The following is a 22,774-nucleotide window of genomic DNA, read 5'->3' as shown; positions in this document are numbered from 1 at the left end:
AATGTAAAAAATCTTAACACCACAGCACAGTTATGTACCGAAATATGACTATATTTTAAAACATTAGAGCGAGAGGTTTAAAAGAATACTATTTTATGTAACAAAAATACTTTATGCAGTCATCAAATAATGTTTAAAATAACTTTAAAGGATAATAAGGCTTCAAAATTATATAAATAGATTATATACAACGTTTAAGGAGTGTCCAGGATCATGGTTTGAAAATACAATAAAAACTCAATTTTGACCAACGACGAGCACGTGGGCCGTTAAGGCGATACTTTTTTCGTTCGGCATGCGTCATTTGCACCCGCGACCCGCAATCCACGCATCGCCTGGCCACGATCTTTTTAGACCATGCCTCAACTGAGGTATAGCCTTAACTTAATTATTTTACAAATACCTGAACGAGGAACAATCTGACATTCTTCTCTCTCTGTTTATCAGCCAAAACTTCCGCTATACACTTGACCCACTCGGGTGTTGCGTCTCTCTCTACAACTGCCCCGTCGAGATTGTTAGAGCGAGACTCAAGATTGTCCATGGAGCGTACCAGAGCGCAGAGAGTCGCCATACATTCGTGAGAATTCAAGTCACTCTCTTCCAAAGGGAATCTCGAAGCCATGTGTTCCTGAAATATTTTTTTATCATGATTCATTCATTCAGCCATGATTTATTCTGGATCGGAATCGTTTACTCGTGTCAGGCACCATTAGCGAGGGGTGCAAGACTAGTCAATGCGTTTTAAGACATAGACATTTCGGTGACATGCTATATATTTTGGAATTTGAAATTTTATTTTTCTGTATAAAATTGTACTTTTATTATTATATAAATATTGTCTTCTTCTCTCTTGTGTGGGTAATATTTGTTATAATGTAAATCTCATGTTGTGAACGTCTTGAATTTAGATTTGTTATGTCTACAATGTTTTGTTTTCTTAAATAAAATAAATAATTAATAAATAAAATAATTTTTTTACTCAATACTGGATATACACAAGATTTGAGAATCTAAAATTGTTTTTATTGAAAATGCCTCATTTTGACCTCGAGAACTACTAGAAAAAATACATAATTTCAAAATACATATTTCTGAGAAATACCACTAGAAAAAATCTTTTTGGAAAAAAAAATACGACACCCAGCAGGATTCGAACCTGCGCCCTCCGGGATTCATGTCCATGTGATCTGACCACTAAGCTATATGTGTCTTATCTAATCTGATGGAGTTAACTAATGTTTTGACAATATTCTCTGAAGCGCTTACTTATTGGCAATTGGCTTTTTGTATTTTAAATCAAAGAATTGAATTACCTTAATTATTAACCGGTGTCAGGATCATTCCAAATTTTTGTTACAACGTACTTGCACTTGCTAATAATTTAACGAACTATTTATTTATTCAAGAAATATTCGTTAAATAATAAAAAAAATAAAGAGAATGATGTGAGTTGGAGTTCGGTGAGTGCTTCTATCTATCTCTAACAAAGCGACTGGCGCGTTTGGAGTCATTGGCCATTAGATATAATAACACATTAATTATATCGAATGGCCAAGTACTCCAAGCGTACCAGTGGCGTTAGCATTAAATGATTGAAGGTATTGCTAATAACTATGCTGGCACTGAGCGGCTTAAGCGTTGGTTTATAATGGCGTGGGTCCCAGGTTCGAATCCTGGGTCTGGCAAATACACATATTGTTTTTCAATTTGTGTTTGAGTCAGAGCATGGACATAATAGATTAATACAATCACTGCTAACCTTTTAATTACCACATTTAAATAACACGTTAATTATATCTAATGGCCAACGACTCCAAACGCGCCAGTCGCTTTGTTAGCACTAAATGAGTTTAGCAAGTGGCTAACATCTATTTCTCGTAAAAACAAAAATCTGTTAATACAAACCTCTCTCTGTGGAGGCCTATAATATGATCTTATTAGATCGGACATGGAAAAAAAAAATGCTATCTAGGTTACAAATTCTGCCAAGGAAAGGCTACCTTTGTAATTTAAATCAAGGTAATGATATCATTGACATGGTTTATACAGGACGTCTGGAGTTATCCAAATTTAATTAAGACATTCTAAAAATGGAAAAAAATGGTGATCTGAACTTAATACGGGAAAATTTAGATTTTTGGTTTCCAAGAAAAATATTTCATAGAGATAATATTATTATTATATGTGGACATACTGCCTTAGCGTTATCCAAAACAGCATCCCGAATAGTGGCTCCGTTCAAATCATATTTAAAGATGTCCTCTGTCAAAGTTTGTTTGAAGACATCATTCCGCTTATTAGGGACAAAGCCGAGAGCACCTGATGTCCCACTTGAACCCATGTTGGTAGCAAGAAGTGCAGTAGATGTGATATTTAAGTTCATCTTCACGGGAACTTGGTGGTATTTCGTCTTCAAACTCTGTTAAAAATAATTATTGTGTCATGAAATATTTCAAGTAGTAAGTTCCTAATGGTTTGGTTTCCATATAAATACCTACTGTGAAAGTGTAAGTAATAATTGAGACTGTTAGTCAGTATTTAGTAACCTAGATATTCTGCCATTTTGAGATAATCGTAAAAAAACAATCAAGTACAGGAAATAGAATATTTTCTTTTTAAAAATAAATTAGTATAAAAATAAATGAAATGGCAAATAGCGAAATAAAATGCCCCGACATCATTTAAATTAATAAGAAATCATGTTTTAAGTTGGTCATAAAATATATAAAATGGCGGCTGATGAATATAATCGAATTTGCAATCATCCTCCGGTTTAATTATATTTAACTAAGAAACGAAGTTCATTATGTAATCATCATATTGTGGTATATGAAACTGCAGAGACTGCGCTGGACCAGCCACATGCATAGAATGCCGGAGGAGATACCAGCAAGGCCAAGGGTAAGATATGGCTGGACTGCACCACAGGAGATTTAAGAATGCTTGGTCAAAGCAACTGGAGAGTGTCGGTGCTGGGCCAACACTCGCTAAGGTTTATAGTATGAATTAATGATAACAAAGAAACGAAGCTGAATTCGATAGAAAACTAATTACCGAATCAGAATCAAGGAAAATCTCAAAAATAGTAAAAATGGAGGTTGCCGATATTGAAACTAATAACCTCAATTGTTTTTTAGTAATATGTATTGACCTGATCTCGTTTCATGGGGAAGCTGTACTGTTTGCTGGAGTCGATCATGCCCTCCCAAAGTCTGGCGGAAGTTTTTTGTTTGTGTTTAATCAAAAACATGTAAAATTTCATCTCCTCCTTTGGCCTAGCAACTGTTATTGCATACAGGCATTTATACGCTGCACACCGTGAATGTCTGAAAAAATTATATGTTATGCTGAATGTAAGTGATCAATGTTATGCGTTTATAGACCAAGTGATATTTTTAAACCAATCTTAATTACATTGAAAGTTTCAGCCTTTTGTAAAAGTGTTGTATAAAGGTAAAAAATAATGAATTTGAGACCTAAGCCAGAACAAGTGGAACCTTGTATGAATGTTTTTGGGTCTCTGAATAAATTTTAATTATAATTGAAAATATAGTGTAAGTATAATTAATTACCTCAAATATTCGTGTACAACCCTTGGATATGTCCCATCAGGCATTTCAATGTCTCTCGCGTTCGATGCTTTTACAAAGAAATCCTTCATCAGTTGATTTCGTAGAGGTTTTTTCTTGTAGAACACATTTCCTATCTTCGAATCTGGACTGTCTAAATTGTCGAAGGGAACCTGAGATAAATGTTTCAAACCTCAATACAAATAAATACTACACACACCAATATAAAATATGAAGTTCTGAAATCTGACATTCACATTATTGGTTTGTGTCTTTGTTATTTCACCATGAAATTGTTCATATACACTAGCGATATATAATTGTCATATTTACGCTGTTGGTATTCGCTAAATTGTTTTAGACAATTCCATCCTTACTACCCTCCTATACCCCCAGCTCCTGTGTAACAATAACTCAATGCACGCTGGTGTCAATGCAGTGAACTTTAATTCAATGTCAAACAAAACGTCAATGAAGCAAATTGCTTTGCGTTAAATTGCGTTTAGACTGCTGTGCGTGATTTAATAATGAGTTCTAGTGCACATATGGGGATCCAAATCGGTCCATGGAGCATGATAGCTTCAAGGCCAATGGTGCCAATCCATTACTACATCCTACCTAATTTCCCTTTACATGTGGTTGTATTAACCCTACCAGCTAATACATACAACAGTCAAATAATTATAAATGAATTTAATTTGAAGAATTTTACCTTTGAAAACATAATTTCGACCATTTCAAAGCACGCACTCCAATCGACGAATAGTTGACTCAGAGGAAATTCTTTGTTTTTTACAGTTGACACTTGTTTATCCAACACGTTTGCAATCTCACCGAGGGATTGAGAGAAAAATATCTGAAACAACAGAAAAATATAAACATACATAATTTTGAAAAACACTTTCTGAGAAAATATATTATAACCAATAGAAAAAATCTTTTTGAAAAAAGTAACCCCACCCTGGCAGGGAATCGAACCCTGCATTTCCTGGGTTTACGCCCTGTCCGTTGCATTTACCTCTATGCTACAAGGCGATGTACTAATTGCGACAAATTTTAACTATTGGCCTTTTTAATACCTACTCATCAGCGTTCTTCTAAATCAAACTACTTTGGCAATCGGTTTTTGTTTTATTAAATCAAAGTAGATACCTATTACTTCAATTACTAACCGACGTCGTGGATTTCTCCAAACATAAAAAATCAAAAGAAGACATAAAAAAAAACCCATTGCCAAAGTAGCTTGATTTGGAAGAGCGCTGATGAGTGGGTATTAAAATTGGCCAATAGTTAAAATTTGTCGCAATTAGTATGTCACCGCATAGCATAGACGTAATGCGCGGATGAGGCGTAAACCCGGGAGATGCAGGGTTCGATTCCCTGCGGGGGTGGCTTACTTTTTTCAAAAAAAGATTTTTTCTATTGGTTATAATATATTTTCTCAGAAAGTGTTTTACAAAATTATGTATGTTGAATAATTAGAATGGTACATTCTTAAATCTTGTGAATTATTCGTTGAATAAAAGAAATAGTTAATTAGAAAAATATAATGTTATTGTTGTCGGGTGGGACGAATCCAATAAACAAGAACTTGAAGGCAGAGAATGATTTATATTTTACAGATCAAGACCATATTATTCTGTCAATTAACGATGTTAATTTTCGAGAATTAAAATCAAGCAACTTGCCCAGGTAAATCAAACTGCCCCCATTTAGTCATAATTTCTCGAAATACGGGACAAGGTAAAATGTTTGTTACACACCTTATAAATAATTTTAGACATTTATAATTATAACACTATTTAAATAAAATCTAATAATATTTTGAATCATATTATACCAACTATTAATCAATTCATGAATGAATCATATTAACTACAATGGATTACAATTAAGAGAAATTCAACAGTGGTGGAAGAAAAAACAACAAAATTATTGAGTGTTACCTCCACTGCCAATGGTGAAGCCTCTCTTATCATAGGTCCGAGGAAGGTTTTCATGATATTAACTCGCAGGATGGGTTCCGAAGATCTGTCATTGAAGGACTGCAGAATCTTTGAAAGGACAGCCACTTCATCTTCGTTGCTCAGACGCCTCATAAACGACCGCAGCTTGTGGGCGATTTGGTCTTTGCATATGTGGTCTGGATCGACTGAACAAATCAAAATATTATTTACAGGCTCATTGTTAGGTGACTTTCTGATAATGGGTTAAAGCCATAGTATTCCATGACCGGCGCATAGCAGTGAATACAATATCGGAAGTGGATTTTCTAACCTATTGAAGAACGGAGGATGCAGTCGAGCATGAGCCAACTGCCAGAGTTAGCCGTCGCCTCCAGAAGCGCTCGAAATGCTGACAGGAAGGCCGATCTCTCTGAAGAGTATTCTGTGAATTCTTGGCTGCTTTGCGGGAAACCAGACCGAAGGCAGCTTAATGCTTCTCTGCAAATAATATGAACTAAACATTGTATTACGATAATATTTATTTATACCATGTATTTTAACTGCTAGTAGTGGCAAAATTCACATGTTGTTCCAATATGTGGCCGATCCTAAGCAAGAACTCAATGGGATGGCGAATGGTTAAGAACTATTCATTGTGAAAAAACTTCATAAGAAAACCTCCATTCTGTGAAGGCCCATATCATATGTTCAGGAATGACCATTTACCTGTTTTTTGCCTTTATTAGTTTGAATGGCTGAACTATAAAATTGTTAATTCCAGCTAGGAAACCAGCCAACACTTGATAAAATAGAATTTTGATGATTTTATGTTTCTGAGTTGTTCCAAATTACGTATGTTCGGTAAAAAAATGCTACATTCTCAAATTTGCGAAATTAGTCCTATGTAATTGTTATTAAATTATGTGTTTATATTTCAATTAATTTACTTTCCAACAAATCATAAACATTAAATGACTTGACACATTTTATGAATAAGAGGATGAGATAAAAGTTAGCAACCGAGTCTGTTGGGATAATTTACACATTGTGGGAAAATATTTGAAATGTGCCAGTCGACACCCCATAATAATAATGTTGTTATAGTCAAATTTTTATATCATGTCACTTGCCGAAACGAATGTTCTATCTCTTGCTTACGATAAGAGCATCTATGATAATAATAAAAACTACATGTGATTTCAAAATATAATATCCCTTTTTTTTTTACTTCCATAAATGTTATGTCAAACAATCCGTGGAGAGAAAGCGACAATGATATTCATATTCGCGAAGTGACAAGCTATGTCGTGGGTAATAATGCATAGACAATAACCTCAATTTTTCATCGTTACATCCTTCTGTCACTCCTGGCTCAGCAACCGTTGGCAAAAGCACGACGAGCTTAGCTTTCTCTTTAATATTCAATTCCTTTATACATAGCTGGGCTAAGAGCCAAGAGCTCATCGGGTTCGGTTCCTTTCCTATGACATGAAGAGGTGACGGAAGGAGTATTGCTATAAGGGAGAACAATCGTAGAAGAGATGACTGCGGGACAAACCAGTCATCAGAGAGCCGTGGCCACAACTAGAAAGAAAATAATTTATACACCATTCAAATACTTCATGCTTCATTGGTCATCTCACTAGCTACGTAGCTGTGAATTCTGATTGAAGTTACAAAATGGAGAAATATCACTAATGTAACACTTGTAAAAGGGTCTTTCAATAAGGACGCTCGATTTTTAAATGTTAATAAAACAAATTGTGTGTGAGATATCTACTCAATTTTTATTTGAAAGAATATTTTATGGCATTAAGTATGCTATATAACGTCGTTCAAATGTCCGCCGCGGCTTTGTTTGGTGGCACATATTCGGGAGGTCCAATTTTCCATGACTTTGTCGCATAAATCTGGCTGAACTTGCTGTATGGCGTTCGTTATGTCGACTTTGAGGGCATCAATTGTTTGCGGTTTAACCACTTGACTGTTTTTCCAGAGCGCGACTCGGGCGCGGATTTACTCCGCACGTTGACGAGCCTGAGTCTCACTCGGGCGTTTTTTTTCTCAACTTGCCAGGAATGTTTATCACGAGCTACGAGGGTGGGTCAATAAGTCCTTAGAAAAGCCGACAGGTGGCGCGACTAGTACTGTAAGCGGTTTGTTTTCATGCAGCGGCACTACCGATTCAGTATGCTGCGAAGTTTCAATCAGATTGGTCGGGTTGTTGTGTGTTTCTCGTACATTTAAAAAAAAAAATTGCTTGTTTACAAAAATGGAGAAAATTGAGTTTAGAGCTGTTATTAAACATTTTAATATAAAAGGGTTAACAGCAAAGGAAATAAAAAATGAGTTGGATTTAGTTCACGGCATATCTGCTCCTTCACTTGCAACTATTTATAACTGGTTAAATGAATTTAAACGTGGTCGTACATCAACAAAGGATGAACCACGCTCAGGACGTCCTGTAGAGGTGACTACACCAGAAATGATCAATAAAATCCACGATATGGTGTTAAGTGACCGAAGATTAAAGTTGAGTGAGATAATTGAGGTTACAGGGATCTCAAAAGGTAGCGTCATTTCTATTTTACATGACAAATTGGGCATGAAAAATATTTCTGCAAGATGGGTGCCGCGTTTGCTCACAGTCGACAATAAACGCAATAGGGTGGTGGCCTCTAAAGCCCTGTTGTCGCTCATGCAACGCAATCCGAATGAATTTTTTCGTCGCTTTGTGACTGTAGATGAAACATGGATACACCACTATACTCCCGAGACGAAAGAACAGTCAAAGCAGTGGATTGCGAAGGCAAACCATGTCCAAAGAAGGCGAAAACCGTAAAATCAGCTGGTAAGGTTATGGCTACTGTATTTTGGGATGCACGTGAAATTATTTTCGTTGACTATTTGGAAAAAGAAAAAACAATAACAGGGGATTATTATGCATCTTTATTGGACCAGCTAAAAAACAAAATTGAAGAAAAACGGCCTCATTTAAACAGAAAAAAAATCCTCTTTCATCAGGACAATGCCCGTGTTCACACATGTTTACGATCAATGGCTAAAATTGAAGAATTGAAGTTCGAATTGGTAGACCACCCACCGTATTCGCCAGATTTAGCCCCCAGTGACTTTTTCCTTTTCCCAAACTTAAAAAAATGGCTAAGTGGACAACGTTTTTTTTCAAATGAAGAAGTCATCGATCGGACAAATGCTTATTTTGAGGACCTTCCGAAAACTTATTTTTCTGACGGTTTAAAAAAAATTGAGAAACGTCTAACCAAGTGTATTGAGCTCCAAGGAGATTATGTTGAGAAATAAAAAAAAAATACAAAAATAAAAACTGTTTTAATGCTTTTTTCTAAGGAATTATTGACCCACCCTCGTACATTCGGGAAGATCGTATTTCAACTTGTCACACAGTTTGTTATTTGTTTTAACTGGTATGTGAGTGATATATGACATAATAAAAGCTTTATTTACTGCCGGGCAGAGCGGGCCTGAGTATATTACGATTTGTCAATGACTTCATTGTTCATTCAGTTATTTTTGTGTTAGGTATGTCGCATGTTGTTGTAATTTGAATTTAGTTACTTTTGTCATTTTTGAGCACATTTTAGACGTAAGTTCGTAAAAAATAGGTATATATTATTCATAATTATTTAGCTTCATTTTAGTTACCAACCAATACCACCTACGGCGAATAAAGAAAGACATACTAGACAGTGCAAAGTATGCTGCTCACATAGGAATGAAAACGGCAAACGAATACGGAAGGAGACGAGATACTACTGTCCGGATTGTAATGTAGGGTTGTGTATTGAATGTTTCAAAATTTACCATACCAAAAAAACTTATTAAACTATTTCCATAAAATTTAAAACATTGCAAACCTACATATCTGTTGTGATAAAATGTAAAAAAAACATGTAAAAAAAATTATAATAAAACATTAAAAGAAAATTTATCATGAAATTTTAAACATTGTAAAAAAGTGTTAATTTAATCTGAAAAAAAGTAAAACAAACGTAAAAATGAAATTTTTAATAAACTGTTTAAAAAATGTTTAAAAAAATATCTGTCAATTTTTAGACACTCTTTCTCACCAAAATCTAACTGGTAAGTGGTTAATCGCATAGACATGCGATTTAAGATAACCACAAAGGAATAAGTCTACTGGCGTTAAATCGCACGATCTCGGTGGCCAGTTCACGTTGCCGCCGCGCGAGATAACCATGCCCTCAAATCGCTCGTGCAGAATGTCTATCATGGCATGCGCTGTATAGCACGTAGCGCCGTCATGTTGGAACCACATATTATCGGTATCCATATTATCCAGTTTAGGCCACAAGAAGTTGCTTATCATCGATCTGTAGCGCTCGCCGTTGACGGTTATGGCAATGCCAGTTTTGTTTTGGAAGAAGTACGGACCAATGATTCCGCCAGACCAAAATTCGCAACAAACAGTGACTTTATCGGGATGCATTTGGTGCTGGTGTATCTCGTGTGGATTGGTATCGCCCCAAATCCGACAATTCTGATTTTTGACAACGTCAACTAGTTGACTCGGCAGGACGGTGGTGGCGAGGATAAAAATCACGTTTTGCGCGGAACGTTTCTCGAACGGAGCACTGATTTTGATAATAAAATTTAATGATTTTCATACGTTGTTCAACGCTATAACCTTCCATAGTGATTTGCCATACACTACTAAACAATTCACAACAAATTTGATAGATGTCACTTTAACAACATGTCATTTATGAACATTTAAAAATCGAGCGTCTTTAGAAGAGCGAAGCCCCTTTATGTGTCAAAATGCTGTACCTTGATTTACTTTTAATCTCAAAGTATTTAGTTTCCTGACAAATAGTTGTAATCAAATCTCAAATATTAGCGGACGATATCAAGATAGGCCGGAATGAAAATACTGTCAAAGTATTTGTGAACCTTGAGGGAAATGTCAGCAGACTAGGACTCACTGTTAACGTGGATAATTATAGTATTTCTGAAAAAACTATAGTACAGTAAAACCTCGTTAATACGAATTCCATGGGACCGAAAATCGAAAAAAATTCGAATTACGAAATGTATGGGGGAGAATATTAAAATTTTGAATTTTTTTTTTTTGATTTTAATTAATTTCGTTTCCGATCATAGATGTGCCTACCGAATTGGTCATAAAATGTCAGGATGATTTTTATTATTTTCATAAAATAAATAATTTTTGATTAAAGATTTGAGTAATGTTTTAAGAAAAGACTATATAATAGACTATAATATTTTATATGCCAGGACTTTGAAATCATTTTGAATTACGAAATTCGAATTAAAGGTATGGTTTTATATGAAAATAATGTTCAAGGGACTTTTGTTTCGGGAAAATTTCGAATTACGGCGAATTCCGAATTACAGTGTTCTTACTAACGAGGTTTCACTGTACAGGAATATTTTTCGTCTCGAATCCTTCAAAATTTTAGTATTTTTGGCATATTTGCGTAAAATTATAGTATTTTACATTTTTCGCAGATTCAAAATTATAGTATTGTACTATAATTATAGTACGATTGGCAACACTATTGTTTATAGTGTAGTCTAAAAAATTTAGTTTGAAATATTGTTTCTTTCGTAGAAAATTTGATGTTTGACTTACAACTCTTTGTGAAATAAGTAACCAATGACCTATGACTATTGTTATAAAACTTATTTGTTTCTTTTTATACTGAAACATAAAATTGAATTATATTTACCTCGGTCAAAAGTAAAAAAACTTTCTCGGGGAAGTTTTCTTCATAACAGTTATTAATCGAAGCAAACTGCATTGTCTCTTCTAACAATTCCATATATAAATATTTATTTTCATTATTTATATTTCCAATAATGCACTCGAACACATTTTGATATGAAGATATTATATGTGTCGACACTTGATTTTGGAACATATTTCTAAAATGAAACCCGCGAGATACTGTGGTCTTGGCGTACAAAATTCCCGAAAATACTTCTGTAGCATCCGTCAAAACCAATAAAAGATGCGACGTTTCTAAATGTTTCGATTTGAAGATGAAGTTTAAAATCTCTCCTAAAGATTTCACACTGTAGACATCGATCTTTTGAATATTCAATGGCGACAATGAACTGTCAAACAAGCTCATAAAAATAGCATCGAATAATTCGGGAATTTTCCACGACTCGAAAACAGCAAAGACTTCATTAGAATCTATTTCATTGACTGCTTCGGTCAAGTATCTCAGATCATTCACAATTGATTTTGTACCCAACTGTAAGACACTTATATTGAAATCAGTCAGTAATGTAGAAATCAATTCTTGTTTTTTTAAAAGCTCAATGAATATATTCTCAAACAAACTCCATTGTTTCTTGTTCAAATTGGTTTTCAATATTTTTATCAAGCTCCCCATATCCCTGTTATCGGTTGTTTTTACAAAACTTCTATTCATACTCCAATAAGCCAAAGAATCAAAATAATGTGTGTCCAGACAGTTTTCAAGTATTGTTGTAGTATTAATGAAACCATTTGCCAAAAGCTGTAGAACAAAATGAAAAATTTTCCAATTTATATTGTGAATAACGTTTAAGACTTTTTCTCTGTTTTTAACATCTTTTGTGACACTTTCAAAGCAGTTATGGTACTTTAAACTTTCAAATATATGTTTGCCATCTGTCCCGATGGATTCAAAAAAATATTTGATTCCAAGAAAAATATTAAATTCTTCAATCTTGGTAAAAAACAATACAGGTTTAATCACACGATTTTCGATCGCTAATATGTACATATCTAGACTTGTATGAATATTATTCAAAAACATAAGAAGATCAGTGTAGGTTATGTCTTTTTTCAACAGCCTTATATCAAAGTTTTCATATCCTTCAAAAAACTGCTTGATAACAACACTGAGACCGTGTTTCCTGATATTTTTTTCTATGAAATTTCGCGCATTCTTACAACCTTCGATGTCTTTCGCATATAGAATAAAACAATTAAACAGCAGTCTGGCGACCTCTCTGCTTTGACAGTTTTTCGATTGTTCTAGAATCCAAACACTTATGTCATCCAACATGCCATCCCCAAATTTCGGTGGTATTCTTCTGGCGGGATACTTCACTTTGAATAATCCCGTCTTTTTTTGTAAGCATTTCAAAATGGCGCCTAGAGACTTCAAAGCGTGTTGTCTGTAGACAAAATTGTCTTTAATGTTCTGCTTGTTGGGATCTTCGATGCTTTTCACCGTATTGTGGAGTAACTCCAATAGATACTTGTGGAGGGCATCATCCAGACTGAAGAGTTCAACCTTCGCACTGTTAATTATGAGGAATGCTGCTCGTCGTTCGTAGACTGAAAGAATTATAAACAGATATTCTTTTTATAATATATTCTATATATATTCTTTATAACACTATAACACAGTGCTCCGCAACCTTTTCTTACCCACGGCACACCAAAAGTCTACCCAGAATTCCGCGGCACATCACACGTAAAACAATTTATACACCAAAAGTAGGCTCCCAGGCCAGGATCTTTGGTGGGCCCCCTTCCTATCACTAAGCTAGTACTCTAAAGTAGCGTTTTCCAAATGGTGTTCGAGGTAAAATGAATGGTATTCACTTGGATTATGCCTAGCTGTTGGGTTAATTATTTGTTGTCGAGTATTGACACTATAATGAAAAATTGCATCCCACAATCGCATATTTAAAAATATTAATATCAGCATAGTAAAATAGCGCAAAGAGCAAATTTGTAATTTCTGTTTATCTCACTTATCTAGTTGACTTGCCACGCTGTCCCCCCCCCCCCTAAGCCTGGGCCACCAGGCTAGAGCCTTGTCAGCCCCCCCTTGTGGGGGCCATGCACCAAAATTACATTAATTTATGTTTTTTATTTTATGTATAATTAAATATATATAACACACGAGGAAGAACTAAATGTATATATTTCCATGTATTTGTATTATCAATATAATAATAACTAATTAATGTGGCTTGATATTTGAAAAAGCAACCTGAAGTTCTTGGTCAAAACCCTTCGAGCACGATTGCTTATCATTTTTAATTATAACTTGAGTTGAAAAACTTTTCTCACCTAGATATGACGTAGAAAATTAAAGCTGAACTGCGATAGCTTTGTCGGAAATCTGAGGATATTATTCTTTCTTAAAACTATCGAACTTCACGCTATATAGAATGTTTATAATCTTATCTTAGGTCACGAAATCTGGCTTAAAAAAATTTAAAGAAAGCCTGATCTAAATGAATCATATGTCACATGAATATAAAATTCATTACCGTCGTGCCTCATGGTCATCTGACAGACGGCCCTTAATATGGCGGACACGATGGTGGGTAGGCCAACTTTTGAGGTGGCCACGGCTCGCCTGACAATTTCGCGAATTGCTGCACAACATGTGTCTCGCACTCCACTCTCCGAAGGATGAGACGCCCCCTTCTATAAAAACCAAATGTGAGAAATGATAACATGTATGTAGATTTTAGATTAAGTATTGATTTCAATAAGTTCATATCACAGTTGGCTCAAATGGTGTTTAATGCTTATGTATTATCAAAACTTTAACCAGTCCAATTCAATTCATTCTATTAAGGACACAACATAACTTCATTAATTCTATATATTTAAACATATTTTGTTAAAGATGAATAGGGTATGTAAATATAATAATAATTTTTTTGAAACAGGTTCGAATCCTACAGTGGTTATAAAACCTCATTGACTGCACGAGTGTGAATAGGCTGACCATTGGATATACCAGATCGCCTTATGTGAAACATCTGACCTATATAATAAATGAAATTATAAAAATATGAAACCTATAAATTGTAATGAAATTTGCATACCATAAGAGCCTGTATAAAGTTAGCTGCTTCAGGTGATTGCTGATTGGCCGGCACAGCCAGCCAATGACAGGACTGGCCCAGTAAAGGTTCAAACATGGCCACCACAGTTTCATCAGGGTCGGAACAAAGAGATATCATAGCGGTCGTCAGGCCAGAGAGCATTGCGGCTAGGGTTCCACGATTCACAACTGGCAGACTCACATCTAAAAAGTGGATGAAATTGAAAATTGATCACCCATTCGGCTAGTACTTTCATATGATTCAGAGTACTGGACACACTAATAAAGGCAAGCCGGAATACGTTGACGGTTTTCAAGAGAGAATTCTTACCAAAGATCTATGGCCTGAGGTAAACAAAGTGTGGCGTTGCACAAGAATGAGAGAATCACAATATGCTATTTAGAGACTTCTCGTTTTTTTGGATTATCCAGTTTAGAGATATCGATAATAAAGGAATATTTCATACCTATTCGAGAATTTGAGATTAATTTTTGGGTTTCTTGAACAATGTGTAAATATAATTAATAAAACAAAATATGTAATACTTATATGATATAATTTAATAACAATTTGGACTGGTTTCGTCCGCTTCAATGGAACATTCTCAACTGAAAGTCTTTTTTTTTTTAAATTATGTGGAATTAAGTACATATTACATATTATTATGTGTTTTTTTGTAACGTCTTCTGAGCTACTTTATACATTTTTATTTAATTATTCTCTGACACAGTGTTGCCATCTTTTGTTAAACAAAATTATAGTAGATACATTTGTTAATAATTATTGTTATCTGTATATGGACGTATTATTCGTATTATTATCTAATTTTCCCTTCAGTGTCAGATTCAAGTGTACTTTTTGGAATCGACAACTTGCAGAGTTGTAGACTGTTGATTGTTGAGATGATTAGGGAGAAGTGGAATAAACTTACTTGTGCCGTATATCATCAAAATAACAGAATGAAGTGCTTGGCATGCCATCAGTCTCGTATCCCTGTTGGTACTTGTGAGAGACAACTCTTTGATCCGAGGAACCAAAGTGTCTAAATATATCTGGAATGAAGAAAATGCAGAAAGTGATTATCGTCCACTTTTCTAAAATTTTCAGGTTATTGACACGAACAAAAACGCCGACCTTCAGTTAGTGTTTATGGCAGAGTATGGTTTAACGACATAACTATACAAATCTAGCCTTGTAGTCAATTCTACTTCTCAAATAGCCGTGCGACAACCTCACGACGAGGTACAAACAGAATATATAAGTCCCATGGTCCTAAACTATGGAAGAAGCAGAGAAGAAATGGTCGAAAAAGACCATGAACAGGTAACCAGTAGCGTAATCGTTTAGTATTAGGAAGTAAAATATATGTTGTTAACCTTTTCTTTGTAAAATGTAATAAAATTTTACGTAAAAAATTTCGCCTCGGAGAATCGAGACTGTTCAAGTGTAATTGGAACGCTGTGACCGCAGACCTCGAAATGACACGCCATGAAATTTCAAATCGATCTATTTCGGAAATAATTTCCGGGAAATCTCCATTAAACTTAGAAAATAAGTTATGGGAGAGATTGTTTACGTAAAATTAAGCAGGTACATGCTTCAATAACTTTTATAGCTATAATGGAAGTGTATGAAAATTGGAAAAGAAAATTGAATATTTATAAATTTATATACTGTATAATTGTAAATAAAGAATTTTAATACTAATTTTATCAATACAAGATAGGAGTTAACTACCGTTATAAAAATATTGTAAACGCGTATCTATATCTATAGACGCGTAATTATAATTATAGATTTTGTTAATGCTATAACTTGCTGACTATAATGAATATTGTAAAAGTAACAATTGGAAAAACTTGAGATTCTGGTATAGATGGGTTTCTACCCATAAACAATAATAAATCTTAATTGCCTCCTAAGTAATAAAAGAATCAAATACTGCGACTAAAAACACAAACTGGCGCATGACCTTGAACCTTAACTGAATTCTGTTCGACTAGAATTTACGGCCCGGCTGTGTTGAGTTGCCGGATAAAAATAGATTCAAGGTTACGTTTAGATTACTATGGAAAAGCCACTATTAAGGACGAAATAAATTTGTAGTCGCTTGTAAATAACATCTTGTTAGGATTAAGCATTTATATATTTAAGTTGAAATGTTAAGTATAATATTATAGTGTTTTCACGTAATAATGTTCGTCCGAAAGGTAAATATCGAATGAAACGTTTTCTGCGGCTCCAAATAGTTTTATTAAAACTTAGTAAAATTCTATTGGCCTAAAAAGGCCAAGAGTGGTGGAAAGGACTAGTACGTGGGTGTCGACCTTTCGTTTTGACATTTTAAGTTTAAAGACTGCCATTCCCTTATTTAGTACCCGAATACTTATTCCGATACCTCGATGGAAAGCTAGAAACTTTCCCCTTCGTTCGAACACGAAAAATCATATAAAATCAACTATTTTGCTTACGTCACCGCTACGGCGTATTTAAGGGACATGTTCTAGAGGGTGCTTAAAACACCCCTATTAAGTCTTAATTTTGCGGAAATAAAGTAGAGTAAATTTAACCCGATTTAATTAGAAGATATCTCTATTAGAAAGTTACCAGGAACGGGAGATATACGTAAATTTATCCCGTGAGAGAAAGATATACATCTGCTATCCCTTACGGACTGTTTCCTGTTAAACCTCCATCCCGAGGGTATAAAAGGTGACATCCTTTTTCCGTAAAATCATTAGTTTCTACACTTCTCACCGGCGATCTTCAGTAAGCAGCAGACCTCTCTGCGAGCTTGTGGGACACGGTTCTCAGTACATTCGCGATTCATACGTACCAGTAAGTCCCCTTCGACGGGCAAAACGTAGCGCGAATAACTCGTATCTGTCGGTAGTGACGTCGGCCGCCAAAACGTAGCACGAATACTACGTATCTGTCGGTAGTGACGCGCCGCGGATTAATTTTATTTTTCATTACTCATCATACGAGGTGACGTAATCGAGATAAATTACGCGATCGAATTTGTTTTATAAAAACAAATTAATAAACTCAGTCTATAATAATAAATTTTACAAATCTTTTCGGGATTATAAAATAAATTTTTGAAACTTTATTAAGTAAACATAATTATAAAATAAATTTTTGAAACTTTATTAAGTAAACATAATTATAAAATAAATTTTAGTAAACAAATTTTAGTAAATAAATTTGTAAACATTAAGCAAACCTTTTGTAAACAAGTCTGTGAACACAAATAAATATTTGTAAATACACTGTGAACATAAATAAACTTTATAAACAACAATAAAATAATTCTATTCTTTTATAAACCTAATACTGTGTGACCAAAGAATAATTTATATTTTCTTTCTTATGGGAAAATATTTCATGAATTAAAAATATCCAAAGAATATCTGCGTATACGTTCTCTGAATTAGGTGTGACTTTTCGGGAATTTGTGAAAGATTTCACAGAGATCCTATAGTGAACAAATAAATAGTTTGCTGATACTTTAATGAGATTTAATTACGGGAACAATGACAGTTAATCTTATTGTGTGACCGTGAACTCTAGTACCTGAATAAATTCGGCACCACACCAGCTGAGAGTTTTATTCGGGGATTCAAAAGTTGTGATACTACAAAGGAGATCCACCTCTCCTAATTCATCACTAGTCTCCTCAGTGACGGCCCGGTAGCATTATTGAGCTAGCCGTGAGCCGGGTCATGTCATTATGGCGCCCAACGTGGGGCGCCATAATGACATGACCCGGCTCACGGCTAGCTCAATAATGCTACCGGGCCGTCACTGAGGAGACTAGTGATGAATTAGGAGAGGTGGATCTCCTTTGTAGTATCACAACTTTTGAATTCCCGAATAAAACTCTCAGCTGGTGTGGTGCCGAATTTATTCAGGTACTAGAGTTCACGGTCACACAATAAGATTAACTGTCATTGTTCCCGTAATTAAATCTCATTAAAGTATCAGCAAACTATTTATTTGTTCACTATAGGATCTCTGTGAAATCTTTCACAAATTCCCGAAAAGTCACACCTAATTCAGAGAATGTATACGCAGATATTCTTTGGATATTTTTAATTCATGAAATATTTTCCCATAAGAAAGAAAATATAAATTATTCTTTGGTCACACAGTATTAGGTTTATAAAAGAATAGAATTATTTTATTGTTGTTTATAAAGTTTATTTATGTTCACAGTGTATTTACAAATATTTATTTGTGTTTACAGACTTGTTTACAAAAGGTTTGCTTAATGTTTACAAATTTATTTACTAAAATTTGTTTACTAAAATTTATTTTATAATTATGTTTACTTAATAAAGTTTCAAAAATTTATTTTATAATTATGTTTAATTAATAAACTCAGTCTATAATAATAAATTTTACAAATCTTTTCGGGATTATAAAATAAATTTTTGAAACTTTATTAAGTAAACATAATTATAAAATAAATTTTTGAAACTTTATTAAGTAAACATAATTATAAAATAAATTTTAGTAAACAAATTTTAGTAAATAAATTTGTAAACATTAAGCAAACCTTTTGTAAACAAGTCTGTAAACACAAATAAATATTTGTAAATACACTGTGAACATAAATAAACTTTATAAACAACAATAAAATAATTCTATTCTTTTATAAACCTAATACTGTGTGACCAAAGAATAATTTATATTTTCTTTCTTATGGGAAAATATTTCATGAATTAAAAATATCCAAAGAATATCTGCGTATACATTCTCTGAATTAGGTGTGACTTTTCGGGAATTTGTGAAAGATTTCACAGAGATCCTATAGTGAACAAATAAATAGTTTGCTGATACTTTAATGAGATTTAATTACGGGAACAATGACAGTTAATCTTATTGTGTGACCGTGAACTCTAGTACCTGAATAAATTCGGCACCACACCAGCTGAGAGTTTTATTCGGGAATTCAAAAGTTGTGATACTACAAAGGAGATCCACCTCTCCTAATTCATCACTAGTCTCCTCAGTGACGGCCCGGTAGCATTATTGAGCTAGCCGTGAGCCGGGTCATGTCATTATGTTAATAAATCAAAATGAATTAAGGCTTAATTACACCAGCAGATGAGCAGATCCAACCAGATCCAATGATCCACGCCGACCGTTGTGAGGAATTGGCATTACACTATAAGCAGTTACACGCAACGAGTTGATTGTATTGAGCCTTGCTTATGATTCTTCTTATCTTCATTCGACCATGTCCGATCCTAATAGGATCATATGGGCCTCCACAGAGTGGAGGTTTGTACTGACAGATTTTTGTTTTTACGAGAAATGTATGTCTGGCACTTGCTCAACCTATTAGGTCCATACTCTGACTCATACACAAATTGAAAAACAATGTGTACTTGCCAGACCCAGGATTCGAACCTGGGACCCACGACGCTATAGGCCGACTAAAACCTCACGAGTATTGTTTTTCCAGTATTCGATGCATGGCAGAGTTCTCTCGCGAATATCATCTGTAAGAGATCTTGGCATAACGTTTGACAGTAAACTGACGTTTAGTGGTCATATAGATAGCATTTGTAAAAAGGCGCTAAAGATGTTGGGCTTTGTCTTGTGTACTTCTCGGGTCTTTTCGGATGTTACGGTACTAAAAATTCTCTATAACTCCTTGAGAGTGGGTCTATCGTTTGGGCCCCGCATCAGTTGAAGTACGGCCATATGGTGGAGTCCAAAAGAAATTTTTGAGACTCCTTTACTTTCGGCAGTATGGATATTATCCATGGCTCTATCCGACTGACTTTCTGTTTGGTATGCTTACATACTGTAGCTTAAAATTTAGAAGGGATCTTTATTTAGCTACATATTTTTTTAGACTTATACGCGGCGTAAATGTGAACTCCGTCATTCTTGGCGGTGTTGGCTTGTGTGTCTCTGATAATTACCTTAGGAATCGAGGGCATCCGTTGTTTGTTCTCCCAAGGTGCAGAACTAACCTGCCATTAGTGATACCAATTGGGAGGGCAATAACCATGTTTAATGAAATCGCTTCGGATATTGATATATTCCACTAATGTGAGGGTGAATTTAGGTGGACGTTGTTTTATAAGTTTTTAAGATAGGGTCTATCAAAGTTCACTCTGTATGCTTCCATCTACTTTTATTATTGTTATTTTATTTTATTTCTTATTTTATTACTTATTGCATTATTAACTCACATTTCTCTGTATTTTTATTTTAAAAATTGTTAACATTTATTTTATGTCATGTCGTGAATGCTTTAAATTTATAATTTGTTATGTTCATTATATATAAAATAAATAAATTTGAATTTGAATTTAATCCGCGCGGCCATCAAGGGAGTTTTGGTTTACAATAAACGTTGTTATTATTCAAAATATAGGTTTACAAAAAACCAATTTCTTTGTTAGATTGGTGGCTACACTGAACAGTTTTCCCTCGTATTTTTTACATCAGAACTCAGCTGTCAGAGCTCATTGTATGTCAATTTCCTCCAAGATCCTATATTTTAAATTGTTTTTCGAATATGACGGATTTTCAATGTTGCACACTACACGGCTCTTTGATTTTTTGCCATCTCAGGATAGTTAGGATAGTGCTGAGCAGAGAGATGTTGATGGTTGAATTGATGAATACTGAATGGCACGACTAACTACGGCGACACGACTCGCAAAGGGGCCGGTAACTTCTGATATTTTCATACGTTCTTGGTAATCTTCAATAGGATTGTAGGTGAATCGTACCCAAAAAAATAGGAATTGTTCCAATTCGCTCACAACTACTCACGGTTGCTAATGATTCCAGGGAACGGTACAAAAATAGCTTTTCATGATCGGAGGCGATCGTGGCAGACGGTCGGGCCAGACGGTTGGCCTGAGAATCTATCAATGTAATTTGTATTTAGCTGTTGAAGTGTGTATGTGTGAATTGGTGGAAAGAAATGAATTATTCTGACTGAGAAATACATAGTAAAAGGTTTCAAGTTATTCTGATACTCACATCCAATTTATGCTGTTGAGGACAAGGCAATGACAATTTGAGTCTCTCTGTCAAGTCTACCAGTCTCTTTTCCTCCCCATGATTAACAGCTTCTATTGCCATTGGGTCTGATTTTGTCAGCAAGGGCTCAATTGTTACGGAATCCATTTTGCCTAAAAAATAAAGAATTACAATATGGATTAACACCATGCCCGATATATTGGTGTAGTGTGAAGTTATTCAATGAGAATAGCATAAGAAAGTGATTGGAATTTATGAGAATTTTTATTTCTAACTAGATTTTGACAACCGCGACTAAAACTGCGGTATGCTTTAAGCTTCACACGCTTCGACGGTAGAGGCGCTAACTGAGGTTGAATTTTGACAGATGTCAGATTATTTGTTGTTTTTATTTAATAAAACGCAATTTTTTTACAGAATAAAAATAAAAACAACAATACAATGCAGTTCCACCATGAATTGACAGTTAACAAAATAAAAGAAAACAGATGTCAGATGTTAAACAGATTAAAGCGTAACGTCAAAAAGCTCTTTATTTATTGTTTTTTGTCTTTTACATATTACCGTTGAAAGTGTTATTTTGTGTTTAAATTCTCATTTCAAGTATTTATTGTGATTTTGTAATACAGAAACATACATGTTTTATTAATATTACGATTGTAAAATACCTACATCGTAAGTTCCGTTCACATTTTTGTATTGAATATTGTATTGGAGATGTAACTAGCTTCTTTGGATTAATTAGCTACGTACTTGAATTGACAATGAATCGTTTAGTAATGCAACGTTAATGGATAAGTACTGATTAAATATGAAGTCATTACCATATTTTAGGTTATATTACGTCCCCAAAATGGAAGTGGTTGACGCGGCAATTTCGCTGCCAAGATTTAGTAACCGGACGGATGCTTTCAAAATGACCGACGATGCATTTGTGAAACGATTCCGGTTATCGAAATTATTGGCAGATAGGTAAATCGACGAAAAGTTCTGTCTGCACTCATACTATTCATACTATTCGATAGAAGAGACTATGTAATGATAGTTTAACTTAACATATGAGTGGAAAACACCTTGTTATTAAATGTATTCAAGAACACAATATAACTGAAATAAATGTTCGCTTACCGATGTATTTTCAACTATAAAACTTTTCATGCGGTAAATCCAGCTGTCAAAATGTGTGCATGGACAAAAAAATAATGCAAACTCTTACGCGATCATAAATGTACACCTGACAATTTCGTTGCATTATCGGACATCGTTCGAAGCGCTATACTTCATTTGAAGTTATGTACAAAACTAGGTTTGCTACTCCGTGTGATACTGCTTCATTCAAAAATTGGCCTCCAGGAGTCTTCTACAAATGAA

General features: G+C 34.5%; 1 protein-coding gene across 1 annotated transcript in view; it reads right to left on the bottom strand.

Moving 5' to 3' along the window:
- Positions 1 to 22,774, bottom strand: part of LOC147071681 (DNA-dependent protein kinase catalytic subunit-like) — a 98,701-nt gene that overhangs the window by 62,366 nt on the left and 13,561 nt on the right. Inside the window, exons 13-25 of the mRNA XM_085946496.1 lie at positions 21,404 to 21,555; positions 15,321 to 15,441; positions 14,390 to 14,592; positions 13,823 to 13,982; positions 11,269 to 12,875; positions 6,852 to 7,102; positions 5,850 to 6,016; positions 5,519 to 5,724; positions 4,285 to 4,428; positions 3,576 to 3,745; positions 3,155 to 3,329; positions 2,198 to 2,422; positions 404 to 631 (exon numbers count right to left, since the gene is read on the bottom strand). Of these exons, the coding sequence (XP_085802622.1) occupies positions 404 to 631; positions 2,198 to 2,422; positions 3,155 to 3,329; positions 3,576 to 3,745; positions 4,285 to 4,428; positions 5,519 to 5,724; positions 5,850 to 6,016; positions 6,852 to 7,102; positions 11,269 to 12,875; positions 13,823 to 13,982; positions 14,390 to 14,592; positions 15,321 to 15,441; positions 21,404 to 21,555 (3,809 nt within the window). The remainder of the gene's footprint in view (positions 1 to 403; positions 632 to 2,197; positions 2,423 to 3,154; positions 3,330 to 3,575; positions 3,746 to 4,284; positions 4,429 to 5,518; positions 5,725 to 5,849; positions 6,017 to 6,851; positions 7,103 to 11,268; positions 12,876 to 13,822; positions 13,983 to 14,389; positions 14,593 to 15,320; positions 15,442 to 21,403; positions 21,556 to 22,774) is intronic.

Source organism: Rhyacophila brunnea, unplaced genomic scaffold (genome assembly GCF_057557595.1).
Source record: "Rhyacophila brunnea isolate RB1 unplaced genomic scaffold, BYU_Rbru_1.0 scaffold_2, whole genome shotgun sequence".
Taxonomy (NCBI): domain Eukaryota; kingdom Metazoa; phylum Arthropoda; class Insecta; order Trichoptera; family Rhyacophilidae; genus Rhyacophila; species Rhyacophila brunnea.
Note: the sequence above shows the minus strand (reverse complement) of the source record. Positions and strands in the feature narration are given on the sequence as shown.